The sequence below is a fragment of the Triticum urartu genome, chromosome 3A (genome assembly GCF_056163025.1).
Source record: "Triticum urartu cultivar PI428250 chromosome 3A, HENAU_Tu73, whole genome shotgun sequence".
Taxonomy (NCBI): domain Eukaryota; kingdom Viridiplantae; phylum Streptophyta; class Magnoliopsida; order Poales; family Poaceae; genus Triticum; species Triticum urartu.
This window is the reverse complement of record NC_141875.1, coordinates 593,468,102-593,490,456: the sequence shown is the minus strand read 5'-3', so window position 1 is coordinate 593,490,456 and position 22,355 is coordinate 593,468,102. Positions and strand designations below refer to the sequence as shown.

The 22,355-nt window shown below is 47.4% G+C and overlaps 3 protein-coding genes across 3 annotated transcripts; 2 read left to right on the top strand and 1 right to left on the bottom strand.

Annotated features, from left to right (window-relative positions):
- The first annotated feature begins 433 nt into the window (after nt 1–433).
- Nucleotides 434–4,942, top strand: LOC125545285 (rop guanine nucleotide exchange factor 7). The gene is made up of 7 exons (XM_048709178.2): nt 434–1,767; nt 1,854–1,970; nt 2,059–2,213; nt 3,266–3,340; nt 3,425–3,715; nt 3,813–4,175; nt 4,280–4,942. The coding sequence occupies exons 1-7, from the start codon at nt 1,566–1,568 to the stop codon at nt 4,700–4,702; spliced, it is 1,626 nt and encodes a 541-aa protein (XP_048565135.1). The 5' UTR covers nt 434–1,565; the 3' UTR covers nt 4,703–4,942.
- A 518-nt stretch (nt 4,943–5,460) lies between these two features.
- LOC125545287 (Bifunctional inhibitor/lipid-transfer protein/seed storage 2S albumin superfamily protein) lies at nt 5,461–6,186 on the top strand. Its single transcript, XM_048709180.2, has 2 exons — nt 5,461–5,891; nt 5,988–6,186. Exons 1-2 carry the CDS (start codon nt 5,558–5,560, stop codon nt 6,002–6,004), a joined length of 351 nt encoding a protein of 116 aa, XP_048565137.1. The 5' UTR covers nt 5,461–5,557; the 3' UTR covers nt 6,005–6,186.
- Nucleotides 6,187–6,188: 2 nt separating this feature from the next.
- Nucleotides 6,189–9,830, bottom strand: LOC125545286 (uncharacterized). Its single transcript, XM_048709179.2, has 6 exons — nt 9,489–9,830; nt 9,005–9,080; nt 8,093–8,256; nt 7,921–7,975; nt 7,788–7,839; nt 6,189–6,619 (listed from the first exon to the last, which is right to left on the bottom strand). Exons 1-5 carry the CDS (start codon nt 9,633–9,635, stop codon nt 7,823–7,825), a joined length of 459 nt encoding a protein of 152 aa, XP_048565136.1. The 5' UTR covers nt 9,636–9,830; the 3' UTR covers nt 6,189–6,619; nt 7,788–7,822.
- Nucleotides 9,831–22,355: the final 12,525 nt, after the last annotated feature.

Sequence of the window (22,355 nt, the reverse complement as noted above, 5' to 3'; positions counted from 1 at the left end):
CGACGCGTTGGGTCGAATTTTCTGTCCGCGCCGACTCTAACGGACACGCGTGACGAATCGGGGCGTTGAAGTTGCTCTAACCATGCACATAATCACATTTCTAATGCTTCACCGAGCGAAAATGCGCGGCATCGAGGAAGGAATCATGGGCGCTCGAGCAAAACCCGTGGCCGGGTGCGTGACAGGCCAGGCGAGCCTGCGCGAACAAGTAGGCCGCGACAAGAGCTTCTGCCGGAACCGCTCCTAGGGCCGGGGGGTAGCACGCGTCACGCCATCGGGCGTTGGCTTTATCCGTCATCGGGACCATGGGACCTGACTGACTGCCTCAGAACCTTCTTTGTTTGTTCACCAAATCTGTCTGTTTATTACTCTTTGACATTGGGTCCCGAACGTTGGAGCACAACAGACTGGCAGTCGCAGCGTTTAATTCCATTTCTTTACGGGTTCTATCCTGAGAGGTTCTGACATTTGTGTCGCGGTGTAGCAGTGAGATCAGTGGGAGGCAGCGTGACATCTGATGATGAGCGAAGCTGGCAGCGCGGGAGTTACGGACGGTAAAACCCGTGACCGTCTGTAGTACCGTCAAAAACTTGCAGTAGATAGAACATCTGATTAGAAACCTCTGTTATCATTTGGACGACTTGATGGTCTAGAAGATTTTTGTTTGCGCAAACAGAAGGCCGGATTTGGGGTTAAGCTACAAGAGTAGGCGGGTACAGGTTCGGTGGTGATGATGATTCAGAGCCCCATCCAGAATAAATGAGACCTCAGGCTAACTAACTCGACGTGGGTCTCTGCTGTCACGAGTGGGGCGGAAAGAAGAGAGAAATCGATCGTAAAAGGAGTACTCCTACTCATCATCACAACTAAAACTTTCGCGCTGGATATTAATCGCCGCTCACCTCCACTGGAACTTGTATTGCAGTAGGTCAGGGCGATGCACTCGCTCCTTTTCCGCACGAACGAAAAGTCTCAGAAAATACACCCATGATGAGAATACCAACTCTCCGGCCCAGCTAACCCCACGACCTGTATTTCTATAGCTGGAGCAGTCGGCTCATCTACTCCGTGCACGCAGCAACAGCAAAAGCGTGAGGAGGAGCGCGCGCGGCCGGACCAGCAGCGGAAGGTGTCACGCCGATCCGGCCTCTTTATTGTTCGCACGCCTTCCCTCCACCGTTGGCGCTCCTCCCGCCCGCCCCTCTCTCTCAAAAGTAAACCCCTCCCTCCGTCCTCTTCCTCCTGCTCAGAACAGAACCCAACGGTCACTCACTCTTCCCCATCGACCAGCCAGCCAGCCACCCCACGCTTTCCCAAGCCTCCGTCTGCCACTGCTTCCCATCGCTCCACACCCGAGACCACCGAGACGCCAAAAGGAGGCGCACGGAAACGCTCGACTCACCACACGCGCGCGCGCGCGCCAATTTCTTTGCCCCTCGATCGCCGCCCGCGGAGCATAACCCGGCCGCCGGCCGAGGGAGGCAGCGGCAACGACGACACCCATCACAAGTACGGGCGCGCGAGTCAGATCTGCCACGCACGCGCGGCTGCTGGGGCTGGGTGCGATGGGGAGCGGGGAGGAGGAGAGGGGCGGCGTGAGCGAGACCGCCTTCACGGACTCGGCCGACGGGAGCAGCTCCAGCTCCGACGCCGCCTCCACCGACGACTGGCCCGCCCTCGCGCTCGCTGCGCCCAAGAAGACGCCGCCCTGCAGCGGCGTCCCCGACGCCGAGATGGCCGGCAAGCTGAAGCGCAGAGCTGGCCCAGGTACACGCGCTTCTCACTTGTCTACCATCAGAGGGGAAGCAAGTCAGCAACAATGTAGGCACTGGTGCTAATGCTAATGTGTGCAGAGACGGAGATGATGAAGGAGCGGTTCGCGAAGCTGCTCCTCGGCGAGGACATGTCCGGGAGCGGCAAGGGCGTCTGCACCGCGCTCGCCATCGCCAACGCCATCACCAACCTCTGCGGTCAGTATGCCATCCTTGCTTCATTCCTCCGTGATTTCTTTCTTTCTTTCCACAGTAGGAGAGAGTTGTCAGCGAGTGGTTTGCGCAGCCACCATCTTCGGGCAGCTGTGGAGGCTGGAGCCGCTGCCGCCGGAGAAGGCGGCCATGTGGCGGCGGGAGATGGACTGGCTGCTCTGCATCAGCGACCACATCGTCGAGCTCGTCCCCACCTGGCAGTCCTTCCCCGACGGAACCAGGCTCGAGGTACCACCAACCGGCACCTAAACATTTCAACCAGCGCCTGCGATTTTCTTTTCAGCGTACGGGCGCAGGCTAGGCGGACCGAGCACGAGCCGTAGGCCGGCAGGAATCACGAGCACGGTGGATCAAATGTCTTCGCCTGTCAGTACTCCCGGGTGAATGTACATTTGATTATTGAGCACCGCCAGAGCACGGGAACGGTCTATGATGTCGACTTTAGTAGCACATGGACCGCTAGAAAATCGCTATTAAGCACGCATTTAGCAGCCATGGCACCCACGTAAACGGAGCGAAATGTTAGGTGCGCTGATGATTTTTCTGATGGAAACTTTGCGGTTGTGGTGCCATGCTGCTGTGCTCGCGAAATTTGTTGGAGATGAGAGCAGCTGCCCGTGCTGTCTTGATTATCTGACAGCAAATGGTAGCAGTTTAGTTAAAAGCGCCCGATAGGAGATGCCATGCTGCTGATACGAGGTATTTGCCGGAGTACAATGGTACACAACACAGACAGAGGACTCCACAACGGTAACGAAACAAAAAAAGGGAAATTTAAGACAGAACATATTGTGAATGATAGTCTACTGGCTAATGAAATCAAACCAAATCTACAGTTGCGTCCTTCTCTCCTACTCCCTCCGTTTCAAATTACTCGTCGCAGAAATGGATGAGAACTAAAATACATCTAGATACATCCATACCTGCGAAAAGTAATTCGAAACGGAGGGAGTAGTCAGTACGGAGTCCACTGAGACCAAACAGTTGCGTACCATGCGATCGCCCTTTGACAGAGTGGATCGGCGTGCTCCTAAGGCATAAGGAATAGTGACGGGTGACCTACTGGCTTACTGCATATGCATTACAGATCAAACATGAATTGCGATTTATTGATTCTTAGCGATGAAATGACTGACAAGGCGCAAATGTGGCGACTCGTTGATGAAGTTCAGCCTTCGCCTCTAAGCAACTGACATTTTTTTTTTTGAAACGAGGCAAAAGATTTGCCATTTTCATTGAAAAGCGAATGACTTGTAGGTTTTCTGGATCCTTCCTTTCAGATCATGACAAGCAGGCCACGGTCAGATCTGTACATCAATCTGCCAGCGCTTCGGAAGCTAGACCATATGCTCCTTGTAAGTTTTTCGCAGATGTAGTAAATTCACTGCACAGCCAATCTGAAAAATTCAGCAGCTTCTGATAACATGGAAATTTGACAGGAAATCCTGGACAGCTTCAGGGACACAGAGTTTTGGTACGTCGACCAAGGGATATGCGCGGCGGACTGCGATGGCTCCGCCTCGTTCCGGGCGGCCTTCCACCGCCGCGACGACAAATGGTGGCTGCCGGTGCCCCGGGTGCCACCCGGGGGCCTCCGCGACAAGACGAGGAAGCAGTTGCAGCACAAGCGCGACTGCGCGAACCAGATCCTCAAGGCTGCCATGGCCATCAACAGCAACGCCTTGGCAGAGATGGATGTCCCCGAATCATACCTCGACTCTCTGCCAAAGGTATCACCACCATGATCTAGCCTCAGCGTGCAATATTCATTAATGTCAGTAGTAATGTCTCTTGCTCACAACTTGGTGGTGCAATTTTGTGTGGTAGAACGGGAGGGCGACCTTGGGCGACGTGATATACCGCTACATAACGTCGGATCACTTCTCCCCCGAGTGCCTTCTCGACAGCCTAGACCTGTCGACGGAGTACCAGGCCCTGGAGATTGCCAGCCGTGTCGAGGCGTCGGTCCACGTGTGGCGCCGCAGGGTGCCCGCGAAACCGGTGAACGGCTTAGGCCGCACCGCCAGCGCCAGCGCAAGGTCATGGAGCATGGTGAGGGACATGTTAATGGATTCGGAGAAGAGGGAGCTGCTCGCGGAGCGGGCTGAGGGCCTCTTGATATGCCTGAAGCAGAGGTTCCCTGCCCTGACGCAGACAAGCCTGGACATGAGCAAAATTCAGTACAACAAGGTCGGCTTGTTGTGCAAGTCTGTGTCCCTTTGTATGTCTTTCCACCCATTTGCCTGTCAAACAACTGAATTCATTCACCCTACTGCGTGGTGAACAATTTTCAGGATGTGGGCAAGTCGATCCTGGAGAGCTACTCGAGGGTTCTGGAGAGCCTGGCGTCGAACATCGTGGCGCGCATCGACGACCTTCTCAACATCGACGAGCTGAACAGGCACGTGGAGCAGCTGTCGTCGGGTGAAGCTGACCTGAAGATGGCCTGCGGCAGGGCCGTGGTGCCACCCTACCAGCAGGTGCCTGCCCCGGGCACGCCGTTTGTGACGTCCTACGCCACGCCTAGCTTCTCCCCGGGGCGGCTGTCGAGCCCGAGGACCTTGGTCGGTGCCGGCAGACGGTCTCAGGGCAACAGGGCTGCCGCCGCTGCCGCGAAGAAGGCCTTGACGGACCATCTCGGCCCGTCGGAGGTCAGGGGGATGATCATCGTGAACCGGAGCACGATGGTCGATGTCTCGACGACCACGGATCTGTGAGGCTGGGCCGGTGGACGGCTCGTAGAATTGCCGAGGACCAGCCTGCCGGTCTCTCTGTGCATAAGTGTGTCCTTCATTTGTGCTTACGTTCTTACTGTATTTTTAACTCTTAGTGCTTAGCTATGGAGTACCGCTGCTGCTTCTTTTTGCGAGAAGAAGCTGCTATGTATTGTTCCGTGCCAAAAAAGAAGAATGAAAAAGAAAAACGAAGCGTCCTGCTCTTTGCAGACCTCGTGATCAGATATTACCATAATCTGAAAGTTCAGTTTGCTTGCTAAATCAGGTGGAATTACCTGCAGCAGTTAGTTGGATTTGTACGGAGGGACTCCAGTTAAAAGTGAATACCTGCAGCTTCTACTGCCGTTTCAGGTACCTGAAGAACCGGAAAGGCAGTGTGGCTTGGTTCTCGCGTTTTCAAGAACTCCGGCCAGTGATCGCACCGCCGACGTACCCGCAATGATGGCGAGCCGAATCTTTTCCATCGCAAGGCCATACGTGGCTGGTCTCCAGAGACCGCAGAGAAATTTCCATGGCCGTTCATCCTGCCACCAGTGTAGTGGAGTGCAGTAGGTAGTGCTCGAAATGGCATCGCGGAGAGAGCTCAGTGCATGCGCGGGGCCAAAAGAGAAGAGATAAACGGTAGTGGAGTGCGTCCTCCACTTCGGGCCTTTCACACCATGGCCGTGGCGAAATCTTCAAGCAGAGCATCGATGGCGTCCCTCGACCCTCCGCACCGGAGCGCTGTATATATAGCCCGGACGGGACGTCGAGACAGACATCATCGGAGTGCGGCACGGGTGCATACAGAGAGGCTAGAGAAGAAGAGAGGAGTGAGGTGCAGCCAAGAGAAAAGAGATGGAGACCAAGGCGGCAAGGTGCCTCTGCTTGCTGGCGATGCTCCTGGTGGCCGGGCTCGGGGCGGCGCGCGGCGCCGGGGAGTGCGGCCGCGTGCCGGCGGACAGGATGGCGCTCAAGCTGGCGCCGTGCGCGGCGGCCACGCAGAACCCCCGGGCCGCGGTGGCGCCCGGCTGCTGCGCGCAGATACGCAGCATCGGGCGCAGCCCCAAGTGCCTGTGCGCCGTCATGCTGTCCAGCACCGCGCGCCAGGCCGGCGTCAAGCCCGCCGTCGCCATGACCATCCCCAAGCGCTGCGCCATCGCCAACCGCCCCATCGGCTACAAATGCGGCCGTAAGTTCATTTGTTCTGATGCTCGGTCGTTTCCTCTGTAGCTACTCTGTCCCTTGGAGCCATCATTGTTTGCCTTGCTCTGCTTTTGCTGTGCAGCATACACCCTGCCATGAGGAGCAGATGTGGTGGAACTGGAAGATCTTTCCAACTCTTGGAACTTCTGGAAGAGCAGATGGGACACACCTGATGCCATCTTTGCCATGTGGAACTTTTACTTGAATCTTTTATGAATAAATAATGTGGTTGTAATGCCTCTGTTGGAATAATATAAAGTACCTCTGCAAATCTTACGGTATATTGACAAGAACACTTTCCAAACTTATATATGAAGTTCCAACAGTACAGTTTTAACAGTACAATGTAAATGATCTCTGCTTCTCCAGCGCTTCTGGTCTGGAGAGAGGATCAGAGGGTACAAGCAGGACAGGTTTGATACTATGTATAGGAGTCAGAGACCAGGCTGCCCAGGTTGGGCGGGATGGCCTCAGGACCCTTTATGCAACCTGACACCAAGTTCTAGGTACTTGTAGGTTCATTACATTTCACAGCTAAAGCACAAGCTATGGAATAAGAAGGTAAAGGCACACACACGCACACACAGCATCTGCCCAGGAGTGATGATGCGTCCAAATACTGCCACCACTGATGAGCGAATGTTTTCTCCACTATGTAAGGTATATAACTGCTATCAAGGAAATTAGGTTCAACACCTCTCCCCCTTCGATTTCCTGCCAACAGCGGTGAAACAGAACGGTGAGGAAACGATCAAACCAATGATGCAATGGCGATGATTTAGGTAAATAAAAATCATCACCAGGAGACACAAAACATTCTGCAGCTTAACTAGGTCTGATAGGTTCTGACTATGTTGCCATCACTGGGGCTCTAGGGAACCTTGGTTCAAAATCAGGATTCACAAGTTGCTTAAAATGTCTTTTTTTAGAAATTCAGTACTGTTCTACGATAATACAAAAATATGACTATCCTCAAGAGTGATTTACACTACGGCCTAAGCAGTATCCTCTTTTGGAATAATTCTGTTTCTAAAGACGAAAGTAATGGTATAGCAAGCAATACAACTTGATGGAACATTCGCGCAAGTGGTGAGCATACTTGTGCTGTTGCTTCCTCACCCAAAGTGAACTGGATACAACGCTAGGTCCTCAGACTACATTTAAGGCAACTAATTGTTTGACCCTAAACTCCCTAAAGATAGTGATTAAGACATAAGAAGTAGGGCGTTAACTACGGTTTTTACCCAGGACATTGCTTTTCTTCCCGGTGACCTTTGTTATCTTATCTCAACCACAACTACATCATTGTACTGTACACCAACCCCACAGCTAGTTACCTAGAGAAAAATAATTCGCCATTGACGTTAAAGCCTTGACACTGGCAACACAGGTGAATAAACAAAATTTCTTCATCGTATATGATGATATTATAAATAGGAATGGAAGAGAAGAAATATACTCTCTGAAGAGCTGGGAGAAGAATTTGGGTTTGGGCAAATTTCACACGAAAAATTAGGTGAGAGTGAAATATTTCATATCACTAATAACTAAATTCCATCCCATATTAAGCTTTGAGTAATTCAAAGTTTACTACTGTACATATTAACTATTCTGACTTCTGAAACAAAGTATGCGAGAATATGTTCACTTTCTGATAAAGAACAGCATCTGTGAACACGATAACTGATGCAGAGGCGAAGTGAGCAAAAGTGGATATCAGTTGCTCAGGTGGGCATACACCCCCTATCGCTTTCCAGAAAATTATCGATTGCCTATGTAAGCTGAATAATATATAGCATATCACACGTAAGCAGAGAGCAAGACCAAACCATAATAATGTAACCAATGTCCAATAGTAAGGTCCTTGTTTAGTCGTTTTTACCTTGTTCGTAAAGGGAGAGGACACCAAGCTCTTGCTTAGTAGTAAAACGAGCCTGGAAACAAAATAAATAAATACATCAGTCAACCATATAACTCAGTCATAACATATGTCCGAATATACAACAACACTATACCTTGCCACCAATCGCCATGAGAATCTGCGACAGGATCCTTCTTATCCACCTTGTACTGAAATGAACAAAAAAGTGTTTAAAACCTTGGTTGCCTAAAGTGCTGATTAAAAAAAAGTGAAAGTACTTATGAATTATAAGCATGAGTTATGCTTTTTGTTTAGCAATTTCTTACATCACTGTATTCCGCAGCTTGCTTGGGCGCAGAGCAGCCATAATATTCTCGGCCACCATAGTGCACAGAAGAACCAAAACAAGACGATGTACCAACCGAGTCATACTTGTTATCCTTGGTATATGTTGTGCGGCCCCTAGCAGGACTCCACTGGGATTTACCATCTGTAAGACAAATAAATATGTTAGTTATTTTTCTGTCGTTGCATTTCTCAGTGATTCAAACCAAGCAAGATAGATCACCAAGACGATATTACTTTATGAAAGAAACAACCAATAATGTGTTGACATGACTATCGGCAGAGTTTAGCGCTTAGGGTCGTGGCGTTTATTCTGATTGAAACTGACCTACTCGTAGGTTTGTCTATAACTTTTTCCTTCAATTATATAATGCATAAAGATGCAAGGCTTTTGCACTTTCTCAAAGATTTTTTTTGTGGGGACAAGAATAAGAAATAGAAACTTCTTTTTTTTAGAACAGAAATAGAATTTTCTGGTTGATTGAAGATAGCCAACATGTACACGCTGTACTTAACCTTGTGCAAGTATGAAAATTACAACCAAAGATCAAAGCTCCAAAGTTTCAAAACTTATCGGTCAGTGAAATTTCATCTCTTCTCCTTTAGAAAGTAAAGGTGGGTGGGCTTTGCTGATCAACTGATGCGGGCAAGAGTTATACATGCTTTAAGTGCTTTTGTGATTTTCTTTTGAGGGATTAAATGTTTTTGAGTTTGGAAATTTTCCAACGCTTCCTCGGCACCAAGTAACCTGCTGTTTCTTGAAAGAGAAGACAGTTCATTGATATAGATGTGTGACGTACTATTCCGTTCCATTTCCACAGTACGTAGTACCGGAATGGCAAAAAGGAGAATATGAGACGAGACGAGACGAGAGGAGGGAGTTGTGCAACTACCTGTCATGCTGGCCTGAGCATTGCCGTTCTGCCCCTTGAAAAGAATGGCGTACAAGTCCTGCTCTTTGCCGTTTACCTTGAAAACAAGACAAAAACGGGAAACGTCCAAATTAGATGGCAACATCACAATATGAATCCTTCGCCCGTAAGAAAACATCGCAGCATGAATCCCCCAAATTAATAAGGCTTATTACGGCGGGGATACTGTAAGATAATCGGTGTCCACTTGGAGAGACGGGCGTATCTAGATCAAAAGTCTACCAAAATTCTCGCATATTCAGTCCAACAGACGGCGGCTCATATACGAAAACTAAAATCATCGCGCGAACGAGGAAGGATTAAGAACAAGACGAATCCGATCTACTCCGGCGTCTGCTCCGCCGCAATCCCGCGAGAGATCACGTCGGGCGGCAGCGCAGGCGCCGGCCGAGACACAGAGACATAACACCGAACAGGGAGAAGGCGTGAGGAAAGAGACGGGTACCCCGTGCGGCGCCGGGTGGAACAGGCTGCTGAGCGGCGAGTCGGCGACGGCGTCGGCGGCGGCGGCGGCGCGGGGAGGCGACTCCTTAGTCGCCGCGCGCGGCTGCGGCTGGGGCTGGGCCTGGGGCGAGGACCTCTTGGGCTCCATTTCGGGGGACGGACGGACGGGCGGATGGGGAGGGGGAGCTGCCGCTGGGGATTAGGGCACGTGAACGGGGCGGTTGTGCCGTAGGCGGCGGCGGGAGGAGGGAGGAGGAGACGGGGAGTCCAGGCAAGCGCTACTGCTCAACTACTCGACTCGTGGCGCCCTGCTCCGGCCTCCATGCGTGCCCCCACATTTAAAGGGCCCAGGCCGCGGGGGTGTGCGCCGCCATTACGTGGATCTCGAGGGGCCTACGCGCGAAACTGTGGCGGATAGATGCCCCGCCCCTCGGTAGTGAACGCGTCCCGCCGCCGTTCAGGTTCAGCTGTTGCCGTCGGCCGCGCCGCGGTGGCGAGCGTGGGTGGGTGTGCCGCCAACCAGTCGGAGGGGACGATGGGCGGCGGCGAAAAGGACGTGACGCTGATGCGCGACGGAAGAGATCCATCGCCGGACGTCTCCGTTCGTTGTGCTACACCGGGTCGAGCTCGACAGAGGGGGGAGGCTTTACGGCGCGGAGTGCTGACGGGTAGCTGGACTGACGGAACGTGTGTCGATGACACGTGGACCCGCGAGACGGGATTCCGTCGAAACTAACGGGGGTCGTGTGTCGATGACACGTGGGCCCGCGAGACGGAATTCCGTCGAAACTAACGGGGGTTGGGGGTTCTGTGTAAAGACCAAACTGCGTTCGGGGGATTACTTTTTTTCCTTTTTATTTGCGGGAAGAAAATGGAACCGTCTGAATGGAGAAGATCTAAAATTAAATGTAGAATATCCTCTTGACAGAGGATTCGGGAAACATTAAATAGAGAAGATCCAGAATTCATGTCATGTCATATTCACTGGATCTCCATGTAATTGGATTTGCACAAAAGGTAGGTTGGTTGCACCGAACGAGCAAGCGAATATTTTGAGGGAGATTTGGGTATTTATTTATATATATATACAAAATAAAGTTGAAAGGGGCTCTATAGGATTAATAAACCTTCAAATTTCTATGATCTTACATAGAACTTGTAGCAAAATATAAACCTTTGCTTTGTAAGAACCTATCCTATATAGACTGACTGCTAAAGGTGCAAACACCAAAGGGCATAAACTGTAAAATGTAAATGACGTCAAGGACTACTGGTGTAATAAGTCACTCAATAAAGACTCAACCTCGATAAAGATTGTATCAGTTGCAAGGATAATACTTCTTGGGCTCGATGTGGAACTGAGTATATAACTTCTTTCTTTCCACTTGGGATCAAACTGGGGACTACTAAAGAATATATCCAGTGAAGTGGTTGTATAAACGGTAAGAGGAAGAAGGAGACTACAAGTCATTATGATGGTGCGACATGACCTACAAAGCAATGCTAGAAACAAAATGGATGATGAGACTAGTGGTGGCATAGAACATCAATGGATGAGGATGAGAACATGTAGGAGATAATGCAACACATAAGGACTATACGTACTAGCTTGAGACTAAGAGTGTGTTTGGATGGTGGCCAACATCCATCCTACCAACTTTTTGGTTGTGACCAAATTTTTGGTCTGTGTTTGAGTGGCTACCAATTTTTCAGTTCTTCAATGCTTGTATGTCGCTCTAGTCCTTTTTTTGCCAATGTTGACCAATTCATGGGCAAACAAAAAGCTCCACCAAAATTTTGGCTAGCCAACTATTTGGTAGGGCAAAACTAGGCTAAAACCAAACATACCCTAATCCTTGGGGATCGCCTCCCTACTTCAGATAAACACGTGGAGAAATGCAAGAAAGTCATGATCAAAAGAAATGTCTAATTGTGTCCCCATCAAGGACAATTATTTAGAGAACAAGAACTATGACTGCCAAATTTGTTAAATTATTTTTATTGAACTTTAAAATCATGTTTGCAAGTACCTTTGCGAGTACACATGTATTATAGGCAACCTCTCATATATATGAAGGGAAAAACAACATTCCTAGTGCAAATATGAAATATTACGAAAATTGGTTATTTACCACATTTTGTAAAACATTGGATGTTGACGTGAGTTTTGTATATACAATATAGAAGAACGTTGTCCCTTTTATGGAGGAAAAAATGGGAACAATCATGAATGCACACGAATCAAGTATGCCACTTGCAACATCTGGTTGGTTATTTACTATAAAAACACAGTAGATTTCAACTTGAATAACAACTATAATTTTTCTAGTGTGACTAGCAATTATGCAAGCATACCCTATTGTGTGCTATACATTAGTCAAATGTTCGGGGGAAAAAGTTGGCAATACATGTTATATCAATAATTAAATTTACAAACATGTACATTCGACGATTGTACATTTTTTTATAATCAACAGGGAAATAACAACCAGACCCAAATAGAGACAAAAACTGTAGATCGGTGATACAAAACACCTAACAACTAGACCCAAAGAGAGACAAAAATTACAAAGTGGTTTATGACACTTGCAACAAGGACCCCAAAGAGAGAAAAAGGAACAGAATCGGGGCCAGATCTATCCCCTGACAGAACTAATATCGCTGGCGCCGAAGACGAAACCACTTGGCTTGACGGAACTTCCATAGCACCATGCCATCGATTCCTTCCCGGAGCAGCACCGTCACCCCTTTGTCATCATCGCAGAGTAATAAATTGGGCCGCCTTTCGGTCATAGAGTAAGACGGATTGTCGAAGGAGGCGACCATTATCCGCCATGGGCACCATAGCTCCTCCAAAACCACTGCTGATGATGCACTCGAATCCTATCTGCAACATCCATCACCCAATATCTCCTTCATTGCCTCTCCATCACCATAATGAATCCTATCTGCAACATCGATCACCCAGTATCTCCTTCATTGCCTCTCCATCACCACAATGGAATTGTCCATCGAGCAAGAGATGGAGATCCTTTGGCAGATCAAGGCCGGAACTAATCTTTCTAAAAGCTCATATCCAACGAGACATCGAACCCGAGCCCCACCGAGATCTTCCACCAACTCTCCCACCATTACCTTTATGGCAAGAAAAAAGAAGTAAAACCAGCATAGTGGCTCTCCCTGGAGCGACGACACACTTGTTAGAAGAGGCGACACCAGATCCATGGTCCATCGCACCCTCCAGCAGGGAGGTGGGTAGGAACACCACACCTATGAGCACCGCTTGTTTTGCGCTAGTGGAGGTGGATGACACTCGAACGTTATGGCGCTAGTCGCCAAGGAGAAAAATCAAGGCATGAGCCTTAACCCTAGACTACTATGCACACGAGGAATCCAGAGTCCTCTACATTCGCCGCTCTAGCCGGTGAGGCCGCCGAAGAGACAGAGGAGACATAGAGAGGGGATACAGGGGAGTGAAATGACGTGTTTGTTTCATTCGTTTGGTCTAAGAGAGATCAATGTGAAATTAGGATTGTAATAATATTCTAAATGTATGAATTATAGCAAATGAGTCCAAAAGGGGAAGGAAAGCAAAAGTATGCTATTCCAATCTCTGACAATTTAATGACTAAACCTCTTTCTATATGAAAGTTGTTATCTTCATGTCTAGATAAAGTTCGTACTAGGCTCCAAATAGGTATATTTCATATACTCAAAACATGGAAATCATAAAGCCTAATGTAGCATGTGCCACCTCAATAATAATTAATGTGCCTTGAGATACATGTCACATTTAAGTTCAAACTCGTAATAAATAACTTACGCTCTGTACTAACACTGAACGCTCCCTCCGTTTCGGGCTTAGATTAAAATTTTGATCCCAGCCGGATGTGGGCTCAAAGCTCCGATGCGTTTATCTTGAGAAGGATGTGCCGACGAGGAGTCAGCGGAATTGGTTTTAAGATTCGACCCCCCGGATCCTTCCAATTGGTTGGTCTTGTGATGATCCGTTAACTTGCACTTCAGCACTTGATTCCCTTCCATACAGAGATCTTTGGCCGAATCCAGAGAAAGAGCATAAGGCTCGGGAGTAAGCTCACGATCATCACGCTTTGACTCTTGAAGGAGGAGATACGATATGTGGTGTTTTGATTGTTTAGATGATCCAGTAATGGGAGATTTTGGCGTAGGGAGTGTTGGGTTTCGTAGTAATTTCAAACAATTTCCTACGCACACGCAAGATCATGTGATGCATAGCAACGAGGGGGAGAGTGTTGTCTACGTACCCAACGCAGACCGACTGCGGAAGCGATGACACGACATAGAGGAAGTAGTCGTACGTCTTCACGATCCAACCGATCAAGCACCGAAACTACGGCACCTCCGAGTTCGAGCACACGTTCAGCTCGATGACGATCCCCGGACTCCGATCCAGCAAAGTGTCGGGGAAGAGTTCCGTCAGCACGACGGCGTGGTGACGATTTTGATGAACTACAGCAGCAGGGCTTCGCCTAAACTCCGCTACAGTATTATCGAGGTATATGGTGGCAGGGGGCACCGCACACGGCTAAGGAATAGATCACGTGGATCAACTTGTGTGCTTCTGGGGTGCCTCTGCCTCAGTATATAAAGGAGCCAAGGGGGAGGGGGGCGCCGGCCAGGGAGGAGGGCGCAGGAGGAGTCCTACTCCTTCCGGGAGTAGGACTCCCCCCCCAATCCTATTCCAACTAGGATTCCCCAAGGGGGGAAAGAGAGAGGGGGGCCGGCCACCTTCTCCTAGTCCTAATAGGACTAGGGGAGGGGGAAGTGGCGCAGCCACCTTGGGCTGCCCCTTTCTCCTTTCCACTAAGGCCCATGAAGGCCCATATGGCTCCCAGGGGTTTCCGGTAACCTCCCGGTAACCCGGTAAAATCCCGATTTCACCCGGAACACTTCCGATGTCCAAACATAGGCTTCCAATATATCAATATTTACGTCTCGACCATTTCGAGACTCCTCGTCATGTCCGTGATCACATCCGGGACTCCGAACAACCTTCGGTACATCAAAATGCATAAACTCATAATGTAACTGTCATCGTAACCTTAAGCGTGCGGACCCTACGGGTTCGAGAACAATGTAGACATGACCGAGACACGTCTCCGGTCAATAACCAATAGCGGGACCTGGATGCCCATATTGGCTCCTACATATTCTACGAAGATCTTTATCGGTCAGACCGCATAACAACATACGTTGTTCCCTTTGTCATCGGTATGTTACTTGCCCGAGATTCGATCGTCGGTATCCAATACCTAGTTCAATCTCGTTACCGGCAAGTCTCTTTACTCGTTCCGTAATACATCATCTCACAACTAACATATTAGTTGTAATGCTTGCAAGGCTTTATGTGATGTGTATTACCGAGAGGGCCCAGAGATACCTCTCCGACAATCGGGTGACAAATCCTAATCTCGAAATACGCCAACCCAACATCTACCTTTGGAGACACCTGTAATGCTCCTTTATAATCACCCAGTTACGTTGTGACGTTTGGTAGCACCCAAAGTGTTCCTCCGGCAAACGGGAGTTGCATAATCTCATAGTCATAGGAACATGTATAAGTCATGAAGAAAAGCAATAGCAACATACTAAACGATCGGGTGCTAAGCTAATGGAATGGGTCATGTCAATCAGATCATTCAACTAATGATGTGACCTCGTCAATCAAATAACAACTCATTGTTCATGGTTAGGAAACATAACCATCTTTGATTAATGAGCTAGTCAAGTAGAGGCATACTAGTGACACTTTGTTTGTCTATGTATTCACACATGTATTATGTTTCCGGTTAATACAATTCTAGCATGAATAATAAACATTTATCATGATCATAAGGAAATAAATGATAACTTTATTATTGCCTCTAGGGCATATTTCCTTCAGTCTCCCACTTGCACTAGAGTCAATAATCTAGATTACACTGTAATGATTCTAACACCCATGGAGCCTTGGTGCTGATCATGTTTTGCTCGTGGAAGAGGCTTAGTCAACGGGTCTGCAACATTCAGATCCGTATGTATCTTGCAAATCTCTATGTCTCCCACCTGGACTAGATCCCGGATGGAATTGAAGCGTCTCTTGATGTGTTTGGTCCTTTTGTGAAATCTGGATTCCTTTGCCAAGGCAATTGCACCAGTATTGTCACAAAAGATTTTCATTGGTCCCAATGCACTAGGTATGACACCTAGATCGGATATGAACTCCTTCATCCAGACTCCTTCGTTCGCTGCTTCCGAAGTAGCTATGTACTCCGCTTCACATGTAGATCCCGCTACGATGCTTTGTTTAGAACTGCACCAACTGACAGCTCCACCGTTTAATGTAAACACGTATCCGGTTTGCGATTTAGAATCGTCCGGATCAGTGTCAAAGCTTGCATCAACGTAACCTTTTACGTGAGCTCTTTGTCACCTCCATATACGAGAAACATATCCTTAGTCCTTTTCAGGTATTTCAGGATGTTCTTGACCGCTGTCCAGTGATCCACTCCTGGATTACTTTGGTACCTCCCTGCTAAACTTATAGCAAGGCACACATCAGGTCTGATACACAGCATTGCATACATGATAGAGCCTATGGCTGATGCATAGGGAACATCTTTCATATTCTCTCTATCTTCTGCAGTGGTCGGGCATTGAGTCTTACTCAACTTCACACCTTGTAACACAGGCAAGAATCCTTTCTTTGCTTGATCCATTTTGAACTTCTTCAAAATCTTGTCAAGGTATGTGCTTTGTGAAAGTCCAATTAAGCGTCTTGATCTATCTCTATAGATCTTAATGCCTAATATGTAAGCAGCTTCACCGAGGTCTTTCATTGAAAAACTTTTATTCAAGTATCCCTTTATGCTATTCAGAAATTCTATATCATTTCCAATCAACAATATGTCATCCACATATAATATTAGAAATGCTACAGAGCTCCCACTCACTTTCTTGTAAATACAGGCTTCTCCGAAAGTCTGTATAAAACCAAATGCTTTGATCACACTATCAAAGCGTTTATTCCAACTCCGAGAGGCTTGCACCAGTCCATAAATGGATCGCTGGAGTTTGCACACTTTGTTAGCTCCCTTTGGATCGACAAAACCTTCCGGTTGCATCATATACAACTCTTCTTCCAGAAATCCATTCAGGAATGCAGTTTTGACATCCATCTGCCAAATTTCATAATCATAAAATGCGGCAATCGCTAACATGATTCGGACAGACTTAAGCATCGCTACGGGTGAGAAAGTCTCATCGTAGTCAACCCCTTGAACTTGTCGAAAACCTTTCGCGACAAGTCGAGCTTTGTAGACAGTAACATTACCATCAACGTCAGTCTTCTTCTTGAAGATCCATTTATTCTCTATTGCTTGCCGATCATCGGGCAAGTCAACCAAAGTCCATACTTTGTTCTCATACATGGATCCCATCTCAGATTTCATGGCTTCAAGCCACTTTGCGGAATCTGGGCTCACCATCGCTTCTTCATAGTTCGTAGGTTCATCATGATCTAGTAGCATGACTTCCAGAACTGGATTACCGTACCACTCTGGTGCGGATCTTACTCTGGTTGATCTACGAGTTTCAGTAGTATCTTGTTCTGAAGTTTCATGATCATTATCATTAACTTCCTCACTTATTGGTGTAGGTGTCGCAGAAACAGTTTTCTGTGATGTACTACTTTCCAACAAGGGAGCAGGTACAGTTACCTCGTCAAGTTCTACTTTCCTCCCACTCACTTCTTTTGAGAGAAACTCCTTCTCAAGAAAGTTTCCGAATTTAGCAACAAAAGTCTTGCCTTCGGATCTGTGATAGAAGGTGTATCCAATAGTTTCCTTTGGATATCCTATGAAGACACATTTCTCCGATTTGGGTTCGAGCTTGTCAGGTTGAAGCTTTTTCACATAAGCATCGCAGCCCCAAACTTTCAGAAACGACAACTTTGGTTTCTTGCCAAACCACAGTTCATAAGGTGTCGTCTCAACGGATTTTGATGGTGCCCTATTTAACGTGAATGCGGCCGTCTCTAAAGCATAACCCCAAAATGATAGCGGTAAATCAGTAAGAGACATCATAGATCGCACCATATCTAGTAAAGTACGATTACAACGTTCGGACACACCATTACGCTGTGGTGTTCCGGGTGGCGTGAGTTGCGAAACTATTCCACAGTTTTTCAAATGTACACCAAACTCGTAACTCAAATATTCTCCTCCACGATCAGATCGTAGATACTTTATTTTCTTGTTACGATGATTTTCAACTTCACTCTGAAATTCTTTGAACCTTTCAAATGTTTCAGATTTATGTTTCATTAAGTAGATATACCCATATCTGCTTAAATCATCTGTGAAGGTGAGAAAATAACGATATCCGCCACGAGCCTCAATATTCATCGGACCACATACATCGGTATGTATGATTTCCAACAAATCTGTTGCTCTCTCCATAGTACCGGAGAACGGTGTTTTAGTCATCTTGCCCATGAGGCACGGTTCGCAAGTACCAAGTGATTCATAATAAGTGGTTCCAAAAGTCCATCAGTATGGAGTTTCTTCATGCGCTTTACACCGATATGACCTAAACGGCAGTGCCACAAATAAGTTGCACCATCATTATCAACTCTGCATCTTTTGGCTTCAACATTATGAATATGTGTATTACTACTCTCGAGATTCAATAAGAATAGACCACTCTTTAAGGGTGCATGACCATAAAAGATATTACTCATATAAATAGAACAACCATTATTCTCTGATTTAAATGAATAACCGTCTCGCATTAAACAAGATCCAGATATAATGTTCATGCTCAACACTGGCACCAAATAACAATTATTTAGGTCTAATATTAATCCCGAAGGTAGATGTAGAGGTAGCGTGCCGACCGCGATCACATCGACTTTGGAACCGTTTCCCACGCGCATCGTCACCTCGTCCTTAGCCAATCTTCGCTTAATCCGTAGCCCCTGTTTCGAGTTGCAAATATTAGCAACAGAACCAGTATCAAATACCCAGGTGCTACTGCGAGCATTAGTAAGGTACACATCAATAACATGTATATCACATATACCTTTGTTCACTTTGCCATCCTTCTTATCCGCCAAATACTTGGGGCAGTTCCGCTTCCAGTGACCAGTCTGCTTGCAGTAGAAGCACTCAGTTTCAGGCTTAGGTCCAGACTTGGGTTTCTTCTCTTGAGCAGCAACTAGCTTTCCGTTCTTCTTGAAGTTCCCCTTCTTCTTTCCTTTGCCCTTTTTCTTGAAACTAGTGGTCTTGTTGACCATCAACACTTGATGCTCTTTCTTGATTTCTACCTCCGCAGCTTTCAGCATCGCGAAGAGCTCGGGAATAGTCTTGTTCATCCCTTGCATATTATAGTTCATCACGAAGCTCTTGTAGCTTGGTGGCAGTGATTGGAGAATTCTGTCAATGACGCAATCATCTGGAAGATTAACTCCCAATTGAATCAAGTGATTATTATACCCAGACATTTTGAGTATATGCTCACTGACAGAACTGTTCTCCTCCATCTTGCAGCTATAGAACTTATTGGAGACTTCATATCTCTCAATCCGGGCATTTGCTTGAAATATCAACTTCAACTCCTGGAACATCTCATATGCTCCATGACGTTCAAAACGTCGTTGAAGTCCCGATTCTAAGCCGTAAAGCATGGCACACTGAACTATCGAGTAGTCATCAGCTTTGCTCTGCCAGACGTTCATAACATCTGGTGTTGCTCCAGTAGCAGGCCTGGCACCCAGCGGTGCTTCCAGGACGTAATTCTTCTGTGCAGCAATGAGGATAATCCTCAAGTTACGGACCTAGTCCGTGTAATTGCTACCATCATCTTTCAACTTTGTTTTCTCAAGGAACGCATTAAAATTCAACGGAACAACAGCACGAGCCATCTATCTACAATCAACATAAACAAGCAAGATACTATCAGGTACTAAGTTCATGATAAATTTAAGTTCAATTAATCATATTACTTAAGAACTCCCACTTAGATAGACATCCCTCTAATCCTCTAAGTGATCACGTGATCCAAATCAACTAAACCATGTCCGATCATCACGTGAGATGGAGTAGTTTCATTGGTGAACATCATTATGTTGATCATATCTACTATATGATTCACGCTCGACCTTTCGGTCTCCGTGTTCCGAGGCCATATCTGTATATGCTTGGCTCGTCAAGTATAACCTGAGTATTCCGCGTGCGCAACTGTTTTGCACCCGTTGTATTTGAACGTAGAGCCTATCACACCCGATCATCACGTGGTGTCTCAGCACGAAGAACTTTCGCAACGGTGCATACTCAGGGAGAACACTTCTTGATAATTTAGTGAGAGATCATCTTATAATGCTACCGTCAATCAAAGCAAGATAAGATGCATAAAAAGATAAACATCACATGCAATCAATATAAGTGATATGATATGGCCATCATCATCTTGTGCTTGTGATCTCCATCTCCGAAGCACCGTCATGATCACCATCGTCACCGGCGCAACACCTTGATCTCCATCGTAGCATCGTTGTCGTCTCGCCAATCTTATGCTTCCACGACTATCACTACCGTTTAGTAATAAAGTAAAGCATTACATCGCGATTGCATTGCATACAATAAAGCGACAACCATATGGCTCCTGCCAGTTGCCGATAACTCGGTTACAAAACATGATCATCTCATACAATAAAATTCAGCATCATGCCTTGACCATATCACATCACAACATGCCCTGCAAAAACAAGTTAGACGTCCTCTACTTTGTTGTTGCAAGTTTTACGTGGCTGCTACGGGCTTAAGTAAGAACCAATCTCACCTACGCATCAAAACCACAACGATAGTTTGTCAAATAGACTCCGTTTTAACCTTCGCAAGGACCGGGCGTAGCCATACTTGGTTCAACTAAAGTTGGAGAGACAGTCGCCCGCAAGCCATCTATGTGCAAAGCACGTCGAGGGAACCGGTCTCGCGTAAGCGTACGCGTAATGTTGGTTTGGGTCGTCTCGTCCAACAATACCGCCGAACCAAAGTATGACATGCTGGTAGGCAGTATGACTTGTATCGTCCACAACTCACTTGTGTTCTACTCGTGCATATAACATCAACATAAATAACCTAGGCTCGGATGCCACTGTTGGGTTTCGTAGTAATTTCAAAAAATTTCCTACGCACACGCAAGATCATGTGATGCATAGCAACGAGGGGGAGAGTGTTGTCTACGTACCCAACGCAGACCGACTGCGGAAGCGATGACACGACGTAGAGGAAGTAGTCGTACGTCTTCACGATCCAACCGATCAAGCACCGAAACTACGGCACCTCCGAGTTCGAGCACACGTTCAGCTCGATGACGATCCCCGGACTCCGATCCAGCAAAGTGTCGGGGAAGAGTTCCGTCAGCACGACGGCGTGGTGACGATTTTGATGAACTACAGCAGCAGGGCTTCGCCTAAACTCCGCTACAGTATTATCGAGGTATATGGTGGCAGGGGGCACCGCACACGGCTAAGGAATAGATCACGTGGATCAACTTGTGTGCTTCTGGGGTGCCTCTGCCTCAGTATATAAAGGAGACAAGGGGGAGGGGGGCGCCGGCCAGGGAGGAGGGCGCAGGAGGAGTCCTACTCCTTCCGGGAGTAGGACTCCCCCCCAATCCTATTCCAACTAGGATTCCCCAAGGGGGGAAAGAGAGAGGGGGGCCGGCCACCTTCTCCTAGTCCTAATAGGACTAGGGGAGGGGGAAGTGGCGCAGCCACCTTGGGCTGCCCCTTTCTCCTTTCCACTAAGGCCCATGAAGGCCCATATGGCTCCCAGGGGTTTCCGGTAACCTCCCGGTAACCCGGTAAAATCCCGATTTCACCCGGAACACTTCCGATGTCCAAACATAGGCTTCCAATATATCAATCTTTACGTCTCGACCATTTCGAGACTCCTCGTCATGTCCGTGATCACATCCGGGACTCCGAACAACCTTCGGTACATCAAAATGCATAAACTCATAATGTAACTGTCATCGTAACCTTAAGCGTGCGGACCCTACGGGTTCGAGAACAATGTAGACATGACCGAGACACGTCTCCGGTCAATAAACAATAGCGGGACCTGGATGCCCATATTGGCTCCTACATATTCTACGAAGATCTTTATCGGTCAGACCGCATAACAACATACGTTGTTCCCTTTGTCATCGGTATGTTACTTGCCCGAGATTCGATCGTCGGTATCCAATACCTAGTTCAATCTCGTTACCGGCAAGTCTCTTTACTCGTTCCGTAATACATCATCTCACAACTAACATATTAGTTGTAATGCTTGCAAGGCTTTATGTGATGTGTATTACCGAGAGGGCCCAGAGATACCTCTCCGACAATCGGGTGACAAATCCTAATCTCGAAATACGCCAACCCAACATCTACCTTTGGAGACACCTGTAATGCTCCTTTATAATCACCCAGTTACGTTGTGACGTTTGGTAGCACCCAAAGTGTTCCTCCGGCAAACGGGAGTTGCATAATCTCATAGTCATAGGAACATGTATAAGTCATGAAGAAAAGCAATAGCAACATACTAAACGATCGGGTGCTAAGCTAATGGAATGGGTCATGTCAATCAGATCATTCAACTAATGATGTGACCTCGTCAATCAAATAACAACTCATTGTTCATGGTTAGGAAACATAACCATCTTTGATTAATGAGCTAGTCAAGTAGAGGCATACTAGTGACACTTTGTTTGTCTATGTATTCACACATGTATTATGTTTCCGGTTAATACAATTCTAGCATGAATAATAAACATTTATCATGATCATAAGGAAATAAAT